The sequence below is a fragment of the Myotis myotis genome, unplaced genomic scaffold (assembly GCF_014108235.1).
Source record: "Myotis myotis isolate mMyoMyo1 unplaced genomic scaffold, mMyoMyo1.p scaffold_m19_p_1, whole genome shotgun sequence".
Taxonomy (NCBI): domain Eukaryota; kingdom Metazoa; phylum Chordata; class Mammalia; order Chiroptera; family Vespertilionidae; genus Myotis; species Myotis myotis.
In genome coordinates, this window is record NW_023416313.1 from 56,345,119 (window position 1) to 56,363,724 (window position 18,606).

General features: G+C 37.9%; 1 protein-coding gene across 10 annotated transcripts in view; it reads right to left on the reverse strand.

Moving 5' to 3' along the window:
* The window catches only part of WDFY3 (WD repeat and FYVE domain containing 3), a 182,118-nt gene that overhangs the window by 36,956 nt on the left and 126,556 nt on the right, over positions 1–18,606 (reverse strand). For 8 of the 10 annotated variants that reach the window (XM_036338502.1, XM_036338493.1, XM_036338472.1 and 5 more), the window contains 7 exons: positions 15,103–15,156; positions 12,694–12,862; positions 8,991–9,154; positions 5,644–5,792; positions 4,438–4,558; positions 3,543–3,628; positions 1,703–1,783 (listed from right to left, as the gene is read on the reverse strand). In XM_036338502.1, coding sequence (XP_036194395.1) covers positions 1,703–1,783; positions 3,543–3,628; positions 4,438–4,558; positions 5,644–5,792; positions 8,991–9,154; positions 12,694–12,862; positions 15,103–15,156 — 824 coding nt within the window. The remainder of the gene's footprint in view (positions 1–1,702; positions 1,784–3,542; positions 3,629–4,437; positions 4,559–5,643; positions 5,793–8,990; positions 9,155–12,693; positions 12,863–15,102; positions 15,157–18,606) is intronic. The other 2 variants (XM_036338482.1, XM_036338510.1) reach the window with 1 other exon arrangement.

Consider the following 18,606-nt stretch of genomic DNA (forward strand, 5'->3'; position numbering starts at 1 on the left):
ATCACTCCTCAACCTTATAAGAAAGGGAACAATTGGAAAGATTAAAGTTGGAAATGAATGTCTGCTTCTTGCCTTTGAGCTTTTAGAAGTTCTTCAAGAACTGCCAATTCAGCACAGAAAGTAGCAAGAACAATGAAAATAGCAAGTTGAAGATGATCAGGGCAGATGAAAGTACTAGCAATTTGATTATACGTAGAAAAAGGATGTGCTCTAGGGGAGCCTTTTACTTCCTGTTTTTATATTAACAACACACATAATTAGGAGCAAAACATGCTTCTGAGGCTAATAAAACCATGTAGTTAGCATTTGTATTTGCTAAATCTTGGCTAAAGAAAAATAAAAGCAACAACCTAAAAAGAAATACACGAATTTAATATATTTAGATATACACAGACTTGACTCAAATTTTATTTACAAATTACATAATCTCCAGTAGTTTTAAGTCATTTTTTTTGCAGGTTGTAATAATTAATTTGTAGCCCTGCTTCTCTTCCAGTGGATTATAAAGGACCACAGTTCTGAGTGACTATGAATGGAGCTGGGTGTGTGGATTCTTAAAGTATCTACATCATCCAGAAGGACTTTCTAAGAGTAAAAGCAGCTGAAAAGAGCACAAGGAAGCACTGATAGGTGTGAACACATAGAAACAGAAGTTTTATTTTAACTGTGAAAAAACAAAATCAAGAGGAAGCCTGGGCAGTTTGCGAAAAATATGACAAACATAGGAGTAATACTACATTATTATTTAAAAACCCCATAAAAATTGATAAAAACTCAAGAGAAGAGAGAGGTTAACTATTTAAACTACTGTGGTGGTCATTTCACAATATATATATAAATCTCAAATCATTATATTGTATACCTGAAACTAATATAATGTTATATGTCAATTATACCTCAATTTAAAGAAAAAAATCAAACCACCACCACCACCAACCTTAGAAAAAAAATGGGCAAAAGTTATAGATAATCCCCAAATGATGATTTTAAGTGGCTGACATTTACCGAGCTCTAGAACTAATAATAAAAGACATGCTCATTTAAAATCTGAAAAAAAAAACCACTTTATGAAATTGGTAAAAAATTTAAAAAATACAAAGAGTTGAGAAGCATCTTATGGAGACAACTAAACTTATCCACAAATGATGGAATACAAACGTGCATATTTTTATGGAAATTAAATTGGTTTTGTGTATCAAAAGCCTTCAAATTCATTCCCTTTATTTTACTGAGAGGACTTTACCCTAAAAAAAATAATCAGGAATCACACTTGCATTATCATTAGAAGGGAACATGATAAAAATGAAATATCCACAAGTAAAAGAATGTTTTATACATATGTTGAATAGGTATCAAATAAAAGTAATGTTTCTGAAGAATTTCTTTAAAGCAGGGGAAACCATTACATATAACACTGAATGGAAGAAGCAAAACAGAAATCTGTATAGTATGAACTTAATTATGTATATAGGAATATATGCATGCTTAAAAGACTCCAAGAAAACTGATCAAAATGGGAGCACTGGTTTGACCTGAGTGGTCATGCACACATTTTCTTTTTTCCTTCTAGTTTTCAGTAATCAAACAATTTTGTGCAACCACCAGGAAGAGAAAACACTCATCTGAAATATTAAATAATTCTGTCCAGATACAAACATTGTAATTTCACTATTAAATTATAATGCAAGAAGCAAACACCTACCCCTGCTCCACACTTGTGTTTGGTCTTTGCCCAGACACAGACTCGGAACTGTCAGTTAGAGATGGAACTACAGCCAAAAACCTGGAAAATTTAAAAATAGCATAAAATTGAAAGTGAAGTCTCAGTCAGGATCTAATGAGAGCTTGAGAAAGGACGGATGATTCATTTACATTTTGTTTCATTTACCCCTCCGTTTCCCAATAAATGGCAGGCAGCGGGAACACATAATAGAACACTGTTAGGATAAGATGGTCGCTTCCGCAGCCAAATAATAAAGGCCTACAGCAAAATCAATGATTTGGCCTTTTACATATGCTGCCATGTTGCAGGAAGCAAAGGCCTTGTGTGCAGCATGGATTCACAGGAATTGAGTCAACTTAATGAAGTCCTAGAGAGTGATTAACAGCTAAGTATGCACATGACAGCAAGTAATCCTGATAGCTAAAATGATAGAACAGACACATCACTAAATAAATGAAGACCCACACTAGGTAAGGAACTTTATGTGATAATCTTATACTTTTTTCAGAGTTGCTTATAATGTCAACATACATTTTTTAAAGGCAAAGAGAATTATGTGGAAATTCTTGGAATGAATGCAGACCTTGAATGTGGCACAGACACAGAAATGTCTCACAGAAAGAAGAATTCATCTCCTTGTAATGGTTTCCAGTTATGAAGAGCAAATAATTTCCTAGCGCTGAAAACAATAGCACCCTTAGAGATTAACAAGGTAGATAACTGAAATTTCAGTCACTTTAATTTAGCTCTTCCCATACGTGAAGGGGGTTCTGATTTACCAACCAACACTCACAACCACTGCACCTGAAGACCTGCCCTCATTCCCAGGTGCTCACTGCTAACTAACATTACTGTACTGCAACGATTAGCAATGCTGTTTGACATTCGTTGTTCCTCATGGAATGACTTGAAACAGAAAACTTCCCTTACTAGAGGGCCTTCAGGATCTACACCACCCTTCAAAGAGTAAGAGAAGGTCTCTCTTACCTATGATCAGTGCATAAAGCCTCATTATTCATACATCCAACAGAAATATCTTCAAATGCCATGGATATGTACTGTGAGGTTTTTAAAGTAAATTTGAAATATATTTTTATCCAAAATAAAATAGGGTTATATTAGAGTAGGTGCTTTACTTGTACTACTTTTCCAGTGGTGAAGGTATCCAATGTCCCTTCCAAGACCAGAGAAAGTCTCATATGAGTGTAATTTCTAAGGAAACTTGGTCTCTCTGTTCAATATGAAGAAAGCCTATTTGGAACTTGAAGTATTATTTTTGAAGCTACACTTCACCATCCTTTTACATTTAGAGATGCAGGACTTAGTGATGAAAGTGGTTTTGAATGATAACTATACGTTACCAGAAGAAAAAATGGCATTTCAAAATAAAATAGCATCATTATAAAAGCTAGTTAGAACAGTGGTTCTCAACCTTCCTAATGCTGCGACCCTTTAATACAGTTCCTCATGTTGTGGTGACCCCCAATTTCATTGTTATAAATTGAACATAATTAAAGCAAAGTGATTAATCACAAGAACAATATGTAAATATATATGTGTTTTCCAAAGGTCTTAGGCGACCCCTGTGAAAGGGTCATTCGACCCCCAAAGGGGTCGCGACCCACAGGTTGAGAACCAGTGAGTTAGAAGAATCATGTTTAAAGAGGTTGGCAAAAGTGAAACAAATATTTTCCTCAAGGAAATTAATTCACTGATCTAAATTCTAGATTTTTAAAAACTAGCTACTAGTAAACTGGTACTAGTTTCCCTTCTATCTCTTCCCAAGATAGCATTATCAAGTATTCCTAATAAGCAATACCTTTGATAGACTTTATTTCTAATTCCTTTCTGAAAAGCAAGGAGGTAATTCCGTCCATCTCCAGAGAAAACTTCCACAGCAATAGGCTGAAATGATCAGAGAAAAAAAAGACATAAAGAAAAACACAAATAAGGTTATATATTAACTTTTCCACTATCAATTTCTATGAATTTGAAAAAGTTAACCCATTGAAGAACACTGAGTCATAAATTCCCAGCAGATTCAATTACAAAGTAAACAGAGCCAATTTGTTTCAAATGTATTCTCAAATTTTTTCTAAAATATTTCATAATAGAATGGTAAACTAAAATAATCAAAAAGTTATAATTTTGTAAAATTATAAGGAAGATATAATTTTTATTTAAAAGGCAATTATAATGTTGACTTGGATAGCTATAGATAAGGATGGGTGACCAAGATATCACTTAAGTTTTAGGTTTTATTTTGTGTTTTGTTTTTTTTTTAATATATTTTATTGGTTTTTTACAGAGAGGAAGGGAGAGAGATAGAGAGTTAGAAACATTGGTGAGAGAGAAACATCGATCAGCCGCCTCCTGCACATCTCCCACTGGGGATGTGTCCGCAACCCAGGTACATGCCCTTGACCGGAATCGAACCTGGGACCCTTCAGTCCGCAGGCCGATGCTCTATCCACTGAGCCAAACCGGTTTCGGCGTTTTTTTTTTTTTTTAAAGAGATGCATTATACAGAGTTATGCACCGTATGATGTCAGTTTGTCTGTCACATAACCAAATTTAAGGAATAATCTATGAAATATTCTAAGGGATAATGCAGATCCTGCAGAGGGTTTTCATGGCATGCATCAGTTTTAAAATAATACATGCTCTGAATAAAGGAACATGACAAAACACTGGGTACTACTAAGTCAACCCACCTGCAGGAGATACCTCCTTTTATGTACCTCCCTGATATCTTCATACGCAAAAATGCTGCACGTTCTCTTGAGCTGACTGGGGCCTTGCCTGGCTCCTCTAGGAATAATTGGCTCATGCATACTATAGGCAGCCAAGGGAAAGGAGATAAACAAAAACATAGTGAGAGATAAATTCAGAGTTCAAAAAAAGCTGTTATTTTCAACATATGAATAGAAGGGAGAACAGTATATCAGAATATTCACTTCAAAAAACCTATTGAAGAGACTAATTTGTCAGCTACTCAGCACACGAGCAACCTCCTTTGATGAAGTTAATTTTAAAATCCCATTATTGCTATCAGGGCCAACTTATCAATCAGACACAGTGCCTAGATCTAAATACTTTCAGGGTCCCAAGAACATGTTTTAATTTCTTTTAAAACCAGAAGAACAAAATTAAACTTTTAGGCAGAAGAATATGTTTTAATATATAATATGGATATATTCATCTTTAAACCAAGTCATAAATATAAATTTTAATATTTTTATATGGAGAAAGGGGCCCATGAAAGTCATAATATGGCCCTAATTGTTGCTGAAAGTGACTACCGTATATGAAATATCTCCTAGGAATGAATTGCAAAGATCATGTCTACGTTCAACAGTGTTAGGTGTTCAAAATGGCAAAGGAAGAGAAAAATGAGTTGAATTTCTAAGCGTTTAGCTTTTCATCTTCCTTCTAGCTTGGTCTGCCTTCTGGGTTTTCCATTACCCACTATCACTTCCATCACAGAACTGGCAGAAGAAGGGCAGATGGGTAAGACTCAGCTCACTGCTGCCTGAGCCTCGGTCACACTGCTTCCAGGGCACCCAGGAGGGTTGTGCAGTGGCCTGCGTTTTCTCTATAACTGTGCTTGCACTAAAAATTTTTAAAAAGAACAATTTGCAAATTCAGAATAAGTTTATAAACATATAGATTATAATACAAGAAATTTGGTGTCTAATATTATTAATGCATAGTCAAAACTTTAGTTTTCATTTTGAAATATAAAGCCATTTTTTTATTACTTTTAAATAACTATAACCCTTGTGAATATTTAACATGGATGCACACAAACTGAGAGGTAACATTATTTGAAACACAATTTCTGGATTAAAAAACAAAATGTGAATAATATTGTTTTCTAAAGATAGCTGTACTGTATGTCTCTTCATTCATTTACTTACTTTGGAGGTAAAGTTTCAATGTCTCTTATTTCCCTGGTTGCTGTCATTGTAAATCCATCAATCACATAAAAGTGCTCTTTACCGAAGAGAAGCAGCCCCTCACTGGTATCCAGGCCCTGGACTCGAGCACAACGGTACATGTGTTGGATCTATAAAGGAAAACCATAAACATTCATCAACATAGATTTTTATTTTATTTTGATATAACTGAAAAAAAATGTTTTAAAACATGGATTTAATGGGCGAACAGGATTTTACCAAGGTCCCTCTGTGATGGCATCCCCTGAGCCAAGCATAGTAAATGAGTGTAAACATATTAAAGAGAATCTGCTCAGACAGTGTCTGATTTGTAGTTGACCTCAGTAAAAAGAAACAATCATTTAGTCATATCCATCCACCCCCATGCATCATCCATTTTTCTCAATATTCACCGATACTCACTCACTATGTGCCAGGCACGTATGTACCAGGTTCCACAGGTGATGAACTAGTTCGATAATGAGGGAGACAGACAGAAAACTTGGCAGGAAAGGGAACTGAGGCATACATGTAAACAGATTAGGACTGAGCCCTGTGTGAGCAAAGATGATACAAAGTGAAAAAGGTCTGGGGAGCCTAACAATCCTGAGTGAATTCCCAGTTTTGTTACTTATTGTAGATCTAGCCAAGTTTCCTAATTTCTCTGGGCCTCTGTGTCTTTGTTTGTAAATTTCAAATGCACATTAGCTTGTTGTGAGAGCAAGATAATTTACATATTCATGTTTGCAACTGTTGGCTATTTTCTCTTCCACACAGCTCACTTTTCCTTTTTCCATAACAACTCCTGGAACTAGAACTGGGATTGGTCCCTATCCGCTCCCATCTGGATCCTTCCTGCCTGGCCGACTGTTATGCCACTGTAAAAGCCCAAATTGGCATAAATTGTATTTTCCTCATAGAAGGAAGGAATCACTGAATCTCTCAATGTAAGTATTGTTTTCTCTCCAATGAGCAGGATCTGTTCTTATTAAAAATTCTTTCTTGTTTAAACTCAGTTCAACATGAGTCAAGGAAAAAGATCAACAACTAAACTACAGGCAAACAAATGTCAAATAAACGTCAGTTTGAATATACTTCTTGTACTACTGAATCTTAAAACAGTAAAAACTGTAATCATGAGATTAAAAGTTTAACAAGTGACAGCATTAGAAAGTAATTTTCTAAAATATGCAAATGTAAGTCAATATTCATAGCCACATTTGAACTACTTCAATAATAAAATGGTAGAATGTAACAGGAAAAATAATGATGCACTTTTAAAGTACCTTTAGTGCAGTGTAACATACATACAGAAAAATGTTTTTCAAAAATGCACAGCTTGGATTTTCAAATGCTAAATATGCTGCAACGAGCATCCTAATGAAGAAATATAACATTCCCAAGACTTCAGAGCTTCTCTTGTGCTTCCTTCAGACTTAATGAAGTTTTGCAGTTATATGGTTTTTAAAAATATTCTCATTCCACATTAATAAGGCCATATATTTGGACAGAATTTAAAAAATTATATACTACCTAGAGGCCCGGTGCATGAAATTCGTGCACTGGGGGGTGGGTGTCCCTCAGCCCAGCCTGCACCCTCTCCAATCTGGGACCCCTTGGGGGATGTCCGACTGGCGGACATCTGCCAGTTGGACATCCCTCTCACAATCCAGGACTGCTGGCTCCCAACCGCTTATCTGATGGCCTGCCTGATTGCCCCTAACCGCTTCTGCCTGCCAGCCTGATCACCCCCTAACAATTCCCCTGCTAGCCTGATTGACACCTAACTGCTCCCCTGCCGGCCTGGTCGCCCCAACTGCCCTCCTCTGCCGGCCTGTTCACCCTTAATTACCCTCCCCTGCCAGCCTGGTTGCCCCTAACTGCCCTCCCCTGCTGGCCTGATTGCCTACAACTGCCCTCCCCTGCCAGCCATCTTGTGGCTGTGGGTGCCGCCATCTTTGTGGGAGGGGCAGTCAATTAGCATATTCCCTCCTTATTGGCTTTGGGCGCTGCCATCTTTGAGGGTGGACAGTTAATTCACATATTTCCTCCTTATTGGCTGTGGGTGTGCTATCTTTGCGATGGTGTGAGGGTCAATTAGCATATTCCCTCTTTGTTAGATAGGATTTCTGGTTACTACTACAGAGTGGGCCAGATTTCAAGGGTTATTTCAAGATCTAATATAATAGAAAAAAGACCATCCTTTAAACAGTTGATGCTCATTACTCCTTCTTTCCTTCCTTCCTTTCCTTTCCTTCCCTTCCCTTTTCCTTCCTTCCTTCCTTCCTTCCTTCCTTCCTTCCTTCCTTCCTTCCTTCCTTCCTTCCTTCCTTCCATCCTTCCTTCCTTCCTCCCTCCCTCCCTCCCTCCCTCCCTCCCTCCCTTCCTTCCTTCCTCTATCCTTTTATTTACTCAACCAAACACTCCTTCACTTAAGGTTTCAGGGTGTCTGCTAAGTGAGTGGAACTATACAGCAATAGGGTAGGAATAAGAAGCAGCGCTGGCCTATCAGGAGCTCCCTGGCTAGGGGGAGAGACAGACACAGGAATAAATAATCAGGACCTAATAAAACAGAGTAATATATACAAGGCATTATAAAAGCATACAGGAGGGTATCTAGACAAGCCTGAGTTGGCAAGACAATCAAGAAACACTTCCTACATTTAAGTATTAAAGACATCCAAATAAATTAGACTGTATCAATGGGAGTTACAAGGAGAGGTTATGCAAATGATGGAGAGAGAGGCATTTTGGCAGAGAAGAGAATGAGTTAAGTGTAGAATGAAGAAATAACATCATGGATGTAGTAAACTGCAACACACACAATGCTGCAGGGGGCTCAGGCTACAAGGCAGGGTCAGTAAGAGGAGCTTGGAGAGATGGGCAAGGTGCAGTAGGCTGAAATAGAAAGGCAAAGTAATGTTCTATGAGTGAAGGAGGCTGGGGAGATGGCGCAGATTGGCTGAAGCTTCTTGTAGGTATCACTGGAGTTATGGAGTTGAAAAAGCACAAGGCCAGAATGGGTTGTGTACATGGGTTTGGAATAGAGAATTATACCAAGTACTGCAGTCTAATAAAGGGAATAGAGGAAGATGGTGAAGTAGGTGTCAATTGTTAATACTGTGTCTGATGAAACTTCATGCTGTTTTATGTGATCAGCTAGGTTAGAAAATCCTGAAGATGAGAGAAGTACTGAACCCAAAAGGTGGTTTAATATTGTATTTCATCACAGAGGCTGAAATATTTATCTTCTGCCACCCTATCAACCAGTCTTGTAAACTGGAAACAAGTTAGTTACATACAATCCTTACTTTTTAGAAGCACAGTACCTTTTCTCCATCCTCTAGGAGGCGAAGTAGGGTGGCGTTGTCTGTTTTCTCCTCCTCTTCTATAGAGCCACCCTCAGCAATCTGGTCTTGTAACTGCTCCTGGTTCTCCTCATCACCCCCATCAGGTGCAGATCGGGACCGTTTTAGAGGAGGCTTGACCAGACCTACAGGATAATAACCAAGAGGGCCATGTGACCTTGCAGGGCCATTTGGGAAGCATTTAGTCTCATGTAGCCCCTCCTATACCTTTCCAATTTGAGATAACTCAGGACGCAACACAGTTCAATGGTTAACAACATAGACTCTGGAGTTAAATGGCTGTGTGACTTAAGAATTATTTGCCCTCTCTGAATCTCAGTTTTCTTACCTATAAAACTGGAATAGGAATACTGCCTATCTTAGAGAATTGTTGGAGGACAAAATGAGGTAACTCATGTAATAAAAGCACTGACCATTATGGTTATAAATAGTAAATTCTAAATAAGTATCAGATAATGATAAACAGAGAGTTTAGCATCATTAATGGTAAGAATGGTGTTGCTATGGACAAGTGTCATAGAGGAGATACCATGAATAAGTGATCAATTCCTACCAGAAACAAAAGTAAAGATAACAATTTATAAACATGATTATAACAGATCCCACCTTCTTAGACTGCCCATGAGGACTATTTTAAGACTTAGGTCATAAGTGGCAGTATGGTCATTCATACATCCTATAATCAGGCCATAAAGAATAAGAACAGAATTCTTTATAATACAGGGACAAATCATTTAATTTGCAGATTAAGGAAACACTTTCCTGCCTACATTTGGTAACTTTATTAATAATCACAGCAGATAACATTAAAATCAGTTAACAAGATCCCAAAATATGAGAACCACTCGAAATACACTCTAACTCCCACATTTAGTTAAATCAATAGTCTTAGTTGTACCAAAGAAAAGTCATGTTACACCTACCAGTGATAGTTGCTTTAAGAATTTTGGAAAGCATTAAGTCAGCCTGTTAGAATCTTATGCTTTCAATTTGTGTTATCAGGGGCTCTGCTTTGCCTTATGAAGAACCTTATTTTCACATTTAAAAGAGCATAATAAGTAAGCATAAGAGATCAAGTCCTGCTGGGAACATCCACGAGGGGAAAGCTTACAGCTGCATTGTTTTTAATTTGGTGAATCAAAACCTCCAACTCTATGTCTAGAATAACACCTTGCATATTATAGTAGTGGCACTGTATTTGTGGTTTTAGCTCATTTAGAGATTAGGAAAATGAGGTCAAGAGAAGTGAAGTGCCAATGACCCAAACACAAGTCGACTGACTCACTCTGTGAATTATACTGTGGGGCTTATACCCAGTAAATACAGCTTGAGAGTATCTCAATAATTTTGCTGGTGCAGGGTCAAGAAAATTAGAAGGTTGTAAACTGTTCAACTACTGAAAGCTTCAAGGATTCTATGAAAACTTTATATCAATTATGAAATGCTTAGTAAGTCATAATCATTATGAGAGAATAGGTATCCTAATATATAAAAACCCTGGGTCCGACACACCAGAGGCTTGACCAACAGGAAGTCAGTCCTGCAGTCAGCGCTGGATTGCCATGGCGACCCAGCACTGTGTCTGCAGGCTTGGTGACCCAGCACTGACTGCTGAGTGGGCTGCAAATCAGGCCCAGAGAGAGGCCTGACGAGAGAAGCAGGGTCTGATCTGCAGCCTGTGTAGCACCTGTTGATCAGCACTTGCCTCTCTCTCTCCCGGTGGGGCCAGCAACCGCACCTCCATTTCTCTCCAGGCCTCCACTAGGGCTGCTGATCAGCCCTGCCTTTCTGATCAGGCCCCGCTGATAGGCCCAGAGACGCGGACTGGCATAGAAACCGACCAATCAGAACCAAATCTGGGTGAAATATGAGGAGCCAATGGCTGCCCAGGAGGCGGAGCTTTTGACACTGACTGGCATAGAAACTGACCAATCAGAACCAAATCTGGGTCAACTGTGAGGAACCAATGGCTGCCTAGGAGGTGGAGTTTTTGACGCTGACTGGCATAGAAACCTACCAATCAGAACCAAATTGGCCAGCAGAGGAGGGCAGTTGGGGGCGAGATCAGGCCAGTAGGGGAGGGCAGTTGGGGGTGAGATCAGGCCAGTAGGGGAGGGCAGTTGGGGACAGATCAGGCTGGCAGGGTAGGGCAGTTAGGGTGACAGGCAGGCAGGCAGGCAGAGGCAGTTAGGGGCAATCAGGCAGGCAGGCAGCGAGGTTAGGGGAGATCAGGCAGAGGGGTTGGGGCCATGGTCGGCAAACGGGCTCGCAAGCCACCTGCAGCTCTTTGGCCCCTTGAGTGTGGCTCTTCCTAAGCCTTAAGACAGTGGTCGGCAAACTCATTAGTCAACAGAGCCAAATATCAACAGTACAACGACTGAAATTTCTTTTGAGAGCCAAATTTTTTAAACTTAAACTATATAGGTAGGTACATTGTTATTAACTTAATTAGGGTACTCCTAACCTGGCCTTTGCTAAAAACATCCTCAATCTGATTGAGGTACGTTCGCTGAGGTTGACCCCTTCCAATTCTCCCATCCACACTCATCTTGTATACTTGTTTCATCTATCTCCTTTCATTCATCCTCTCTATATGTCCACCCCCCACTTCTTCTAACATCACTTCTTCAAAATAGACTCACCCAGGCTGAAAACCGACTTCTGCGTATGGGCCACGAAGTTTCAATCACACTGTACGTGCGCGCCTGCACGTGGTATTTTGTGGAAGAGCCACACTCAAGGGGCCAAAGAGCTGCATGTGGCTTGCGAGCCGCGTTTGCCGACCACTGCCTTAGGAGTACCCTAATTAAGTTAATAACAATGTACCTACCTATATAGTTTAAGTTTAAAAAATTTGGCTCTCAAAAGAAATTTCAATCGTTGTACTGTTGATATTTGACTCTGTTGACTAATGAGTTTGCTGACCACTGGGTTGGGCAATCAGGAAGGCAGGCAGAGGCAGTTAGGGGCGATCAGGCAGGCAGGCAGGTGAGCGGTTAGGAGGCAGCAGTCCCAGCTTATGAGAGGGATGCCCGATTGCCGGTTTAGGCCTGATCCACCGGCAGTCAGACATCCCCCAAAGGGTCCCCGATTGGAGAGGGTGCAGGCTGGGCTGAGGGAAAACCCCCCACTCCATGCATGAATTTCATGCACCGGGCCACTAGTATTATAATAATAGGAGAAATGAATCATGATTTTCTATGGTATTTTTGGTTGAGATGGTCATATAGCTATAGAAAGGAGGCAGAATGCATAACCATGAAAAGATTTGGAATAATCATAGGAAAAAAGACTATTACTGTTTCCTGTTGGCTAACGTGCACTAAGGACACATTTTCAGTAGTGGTTTTAAACTTATAAATATTTATTTAGTTATCAGTTAACTGAAAATATCAGGTGCCACAAGAATTCTGCAAAATACAATTTAAAAAAAGAATTATCAAGTCAATGGGCATATTGCATTCATCTGCAGGCAATAAGAAAGAGCCAGTTGCTTTAAAAATTCAGATACAGAAATGAATTTTTAAGAAGAATGAGATGGCATAATATTTATGGATATCTTTAAGGCTGGACCTACTGTTCACAGTTGTTCCTATTTTCATATACATTCAAACGTGAGGAATGCTCCTAATGATTTCAAATTGAAACCCAGAGGAAGGCTGACCTTTGACTTTGGCAATAGTGTCTTCGCCGTGCTCTGGCTCTTGCTGAGCAGCTTCACCTTCTGAACTCTCTACAATGGCATCTTGGACAATGGCGGGATTGCCAGAGGCTAGTCGCATGTAGTATTCTTTGCTGTCATAACTTATGGCTCTTCTGTACCTAGCAGGTTTCTAAGAAATAACAAGAGAAAAGAACTCAAATAATTGTCTTCAAGAATAAAAATATAAGCTTCCCAAGGGAAGGTATGGTGTCATGACTTCTTTACATGTTACCTTTTTCCTAGGGATTTTTAATAGACTGTATTTATACACAGTAAATCCATAGATTACTGGGGTTAAGTTTCTTTATTTTTAAATTCCATTGATTTTTAAAAGACATACGTAAAACAATATTAGCAGTTTTGTTCTTCTCGAAGTAGAAATGAACCCTCTCTAATTAAGTAACATTTTCACATTAGTATAGTATGGGCTCACTGATGTATCAGAAAACTTCCCTATACAGTAGTAGTGTGAAGAGAATGCCCAGTGTTGGAGACCATCAAGTTACAAGGGGGATGTCTAGTCTGTAAGGAGCCTGGAATGCTGCTTGCATCCCAAGTACAGTAAGTAGCTCAGGCCTAAAGGGCCAGCCCTTCAGTTGGGATCATCTGTACGAGTGTTTACTTCAGAGACTTGCAGGTAGAGACTCAGAACTGCCCTGGTCTTTCGCATATTCCCAGGTCTCACTGGAACTCTGAAAATGGCCCAAACCTTCAGAGAGTCCTGACCAGCATGGACTCAACCAGCTTCAGACCAGATGGTGCTCTCTGGTTGGTCTGCCACTTTGAGCTGGTATCTCCAATTTGTTAAAACATCCTCATTGTTGTATAGGAGAATATGATCCATAAACTTACTAACTAAATGAGTATATCAAGGGCATATATAAGTCAATTTAGAAAAAGAAATTTATTACCTACAACATTGGAAATATTTAATTTTTTTGGCATGAAATGAGCATTTTTCAGAATAATTAATATTTACCTGAAAAATGTTCTCCAATTGACCTAAACCTCCCCCCCCCCCCCAATACAATGAAAACATTAAGGTCTAAAAGTTCCTACAAAAAAGTAAAACCAGAGGGAAAAGTTTACATGTATAAAGATTCCTCACTCAGAATTAGACTCAGACTTTGAATTAATAATTAGAAAAGGATGGGGTTTGAAACATGCTTAAAAATGCTCTCTCTGTAAACATTTACTTCACCTTTCCTATGAATAAGAGTGTCTAATTTAAAATATTCTATTGGCCTACTCTTCAAACTCAAGTAGTCAATACATATTGTTTACAACAATGCTTATTTCAAGCAAGACATTTTTTAAAAAATGATTTCAAATTGAAGTGGAAAACTGTGTCCAATTGCTTGGAATATTTAGATGAAAATACTGAATCAAGTTGAGATACAAGTACACCTAACTAAAACCACACCAGCCTTCTTTTAATTTCAGGCACAGAATCAGGGAATAAAGAGCTAACTGAAGACTGATATCCAGCAAATGGAAACTGAAATATATTACATAACACAGGAAAGTATTAAAATGATGTAGGAAGGATCAACCTGATGAACAAATAAGAACACTGCAATATTTTGGAAATGAAAGCAAGGTAACACACTTTGTACTCTCACAGTTCTTCTACTTGATATATAACTATTATCTTTAACTCAAAATTGTTCATTTTAAAAAGATGAAAGCAGAGTTAGTGATGGGCAAGACAATGAATGAACACATGTGGGACAACATTTACAGATTTAAACTCAGAACCATAGGCATTTCCCCTAAATATTTTGAAGCATAGTTCTGTGTTCTAAAGAACTACAGTTTTTATTGAATTATGTACAGAATCTTCCTGGGGGAAAAATTATAATTTTTTTAACAAATTAAAATAAATTTAAATTGTATTTTGAAAAGTGGTCATATACTCTTAGTTTTCATTAGTTCCTTCTGATGGAAAAAATAATTTTAAAAGAGAAATACCCTTGCATTCTCAAAATACAGTTTAGTATCTAGTAAAATTAAATGAGTAATTGAAAAAACAGTTGAAGGTGTCAGGCTGCCCATTACTAACATGCGTCAGAACTTGTTAGTTAAGTATGAAGCCATACACATTTTATAGTGAGAGCAATGAACACTCCACCTGTTAGTGAGCCACACACAGACCCTAGGAAGCTAATTAGAGCAAAGCCGAGAAAGGCCAGAACAGTTCTCAGCAAAAATGAAACCCACTTTTCAACTCTAAGAAACTTATAGGAAGAGCAAATTGAAAGTCAATCTTTTAAGTTAGTCTAGTCTACCATGCACTAAAAACAAAACAAAACAAAACAAAAAAACCAAAACTGCAAGTAGTTTGCATTATTTTATGGTAATTTGTTTTACCTTTTGAGGAATGATATCATCGGAAGTCTCAGGCTGTTTACTTGGGATCTCAGACTGAAAACAGGGTATTAAGTATAAACACATCAGAAAAAAAAAACATAAAGAATAACATAAAAATAAATTTTTCTTGAGGATTGTGTGGAATAGGAACCCGTATTCATGCAAAAGAAAATTAACACGACATCCTAGGCTGTTTGAAATAATCACGGAGCATCTTGTGATTATTTTCTCCATTATCAAGAGTAGTTTTAGAATGAAACTAAAATACACTAATTCTCAAGACTGAACAGGATACACTTAAAGACCACACTGACACAACTTCAGCACTGGCTGCCGTTGGCATGAATGATTTACAGGCAACTCTTCACGGCTTCAAAAGGAAAAAACTAGAAAATAGAACCTGATGCTAGCTATTGTCTTCCACCTACCTTTCACCTGGCTCACTCCCTATTCCCCAGATCTGTTTTGTAATAGGAGCAACTGGTTTAAATGATTATCTGCACTATCCCTGAACCAAACAAATCACTAAGTGCTTGTTATTTAAAAACATCCTCTCATAAAGTCCATGGCCTTTACTTCCTTCACCACCTTACTGCTATAACCCCGTAAAGGCTGAGAGCAGAAGGCAGACTGGATGTCAGCCTCCAACCAAAAGTTTTTGTAAAAAGTACTTTTAAAGAATTAGGTACAGATGGAAGGAGGTAAGGGGGCTGGGGCTGGGTGGAGGGGGATTAAGGAGGGGGGTGCATGGGGACATCTGCAATAGTGTCAACAATTTAAAAAAGAAGAATTAAGTGGCTGCTTTATATTTTATTCTCAGAATAAAATCCTGATCGACAGAAGGAAATTTCTAGTTAAGCTGTAGTGTGTGGCTTATGCAGGTAAACACACAGATACATACAGACAGACAATAATGCACCCAAGAACTACTTCCAATTTATCTGCCTTTTCCCGGTTTATATCTGAAGATGACTTCTGGTATCTTTCCCTACGGTAAACATGAGTAGGCAAAATGCTTTCACAGATGTTTGCTTCCCTAGACAAAACAAGCGCGGGGCTACTGGACATGCTTTCAAATACTTCACGCAGTTTTAGTAAACCTTTGTTTTTCAAAACAAACTTTAAACTCGTACCTTATATTGAAGAATAATCTTTAAAGTATACATGCATGTTCTCTATCTTGATAAGAGTTTGGTTACACATGTGTATACTACACATTTGTTAAAATTCATGGAATGGTACACTTAAGATTTGTATGTTTCAATGTGTGTAACATTTATGTCAATAAAAACAGAATTATAAACAATGACTGAACTCTATTGACATGCATGTGGAAGTGCACAGGGATGGAGGGCACTGATTCAGCAATCACTGAAATTCCTAGAAAAACAAGATAAATGCTGGATAGATGTGTGAGAAACCAATATAGCAAAATGGACCAATGACTATTGTCAAACCCAACTCTGATATCCACTACGTACCCCTCAACTGGACTATGGGCAGGGTCTGACAGGTACACTCTTATATTGTCTCTGCAGCATATGATATAGTGCTGCTCTTTTAATACATGTGCTCACTGATCCACTAACTAAAGTTCTTATTTTACTAAATGGTAGTAAAGCATTCAATAGATAAGATATATGTTATACCAATAATTTTAGTAGTACCTCAGCTCTCTTTTATTTAAAACTAGAGGCCCGATGCATGACATTCGTGCACGGGAGGGGGGGGGGGCGGGGGGAGGCAGCCTCAGTCCAGCCTGTGCCCTCTCGCAGTCCAGGACCCCTCACTCCTTGCCGCCTGCCTGCTCGCTGCTCCGTAGCACTGCCTCGGAGGTGGGAGAGGCTCCCAGCACCTCCGCTGTGCTCACCAGCCAGCTGTGAGCCCGTTGAGCATCTGCCCACTGGTGGTCAGTGCGCATCATAGCAACCAGTCATTCCACCCGTTCAGTCGATTTGCATATTAGGCTTTTAATATATTATTGTTGTAATTATGCTCATATGGAAATCTCAATTTCTCCAAGTCAAAATTTCTAGAAAATATTTTTTTAGTCCTTTTACTTTAAAATTTTCTATAATGCTGGCAATAGAATTTCCTGAATGAGTTGCTCAGTTTCTTTGTCCTGTGATGTCTATATATTACATAAAAATATATGTGGAGGCAGCTATGAGAGACTCCCTTAATTGGAAAAGGGTCCTTTCAATAAATTTATCCTTCTGCACTGAGCAGCCCAACATTAATAGGTAGACACTGAGGTTTTTACTCCAAAGATATTTGCAAAGAATAGTATATTTTGTTTGAGATTATTATTCTGTTAAAATAAGGGGATTACAGAATTAAAACCTGGTATTAATGGTTAAATATTTTTTAATAGCAAAATATGTAATCTTATTTCATTTAATAGGATTCAAGGTAATTAGACAAACTGCTTAAAAACAACCAGATTTTATATTTTTATCATATCGTAGGCCAGTGATGGCAAACCTATGACACACGTGTCAGAGGTGACACCTGAACTCATTTTTTTGGTTGATTTTTCTTTGTTAAATGGCATTTAAATATATAAAATAAGTATCAAAAATATAAGTTTTTGTTTTACTATGGTTGCAAATATCATATGTGACATGGCACCAGAGTTAAGTTAGGGTTTTTCAAAATGCTGACACGCCGAGCTCAAAAGGTTCGCCATCACTGTCCTAGGCTCACATTTTAATACTATCTATAACTTATACTACCACTTAAAATATAGAATTATATTGCAATTTAGTTTAGCTTTTTTTAAGTTAAGAAAATTATCTCCCAAGGAAAGTCCCTGTGCAGAGATAAATTATTTTCATGGAAGAATACGAATTTTCCACATATACAAATTTTCCTCAGGATATAATTATTCTTGCTTTTATGAAAATAATTTTAACTGAGAAATTCTGAAAGCTTTTGAGTCTGTGGCAAATAAAACACTAAAATATGTTCTATATTCTATAAATAAACATCAAATTTAAAAACCAAGAAATAAAAGTTCAAAACTTAGAATAGGTAAGTTATTTTTTATGCAGTATACAATATTATCCAGGTTTAAGAAATAAAATTTTAATGACTAAGATAAATCACTTGATTCATTTCTAACACATCACAGATTTTAAAACAATAAAACAACTTTTTAATCATCACTGTACTCCTTCAGCTTAAGCAACAGGACTATTGAAGTAAATGTTACTTAGAAACATTAATTATTCTTAATCAATAAGGCAATTAATCAAACCATTTGCTCTCATTCCAGGTAAAGCCTGCTAACCTATCAAGAGGCTTCAAAAGCCATTTTTAGGTTGGCAAATACGTGTTATTGCATAAAGTACTGACTATATTTTATAAAGACTCACACAAGGAGGGCAACACATTTATAAGAGTTGAAGGGAAGAAAGACTGAGCTCTACTTCTGGTAGGCAATATTTAATATAGTTCAGGACAGAGGTGGGTTTACTATGAGGTTAAGAAAGCTTAAACTTC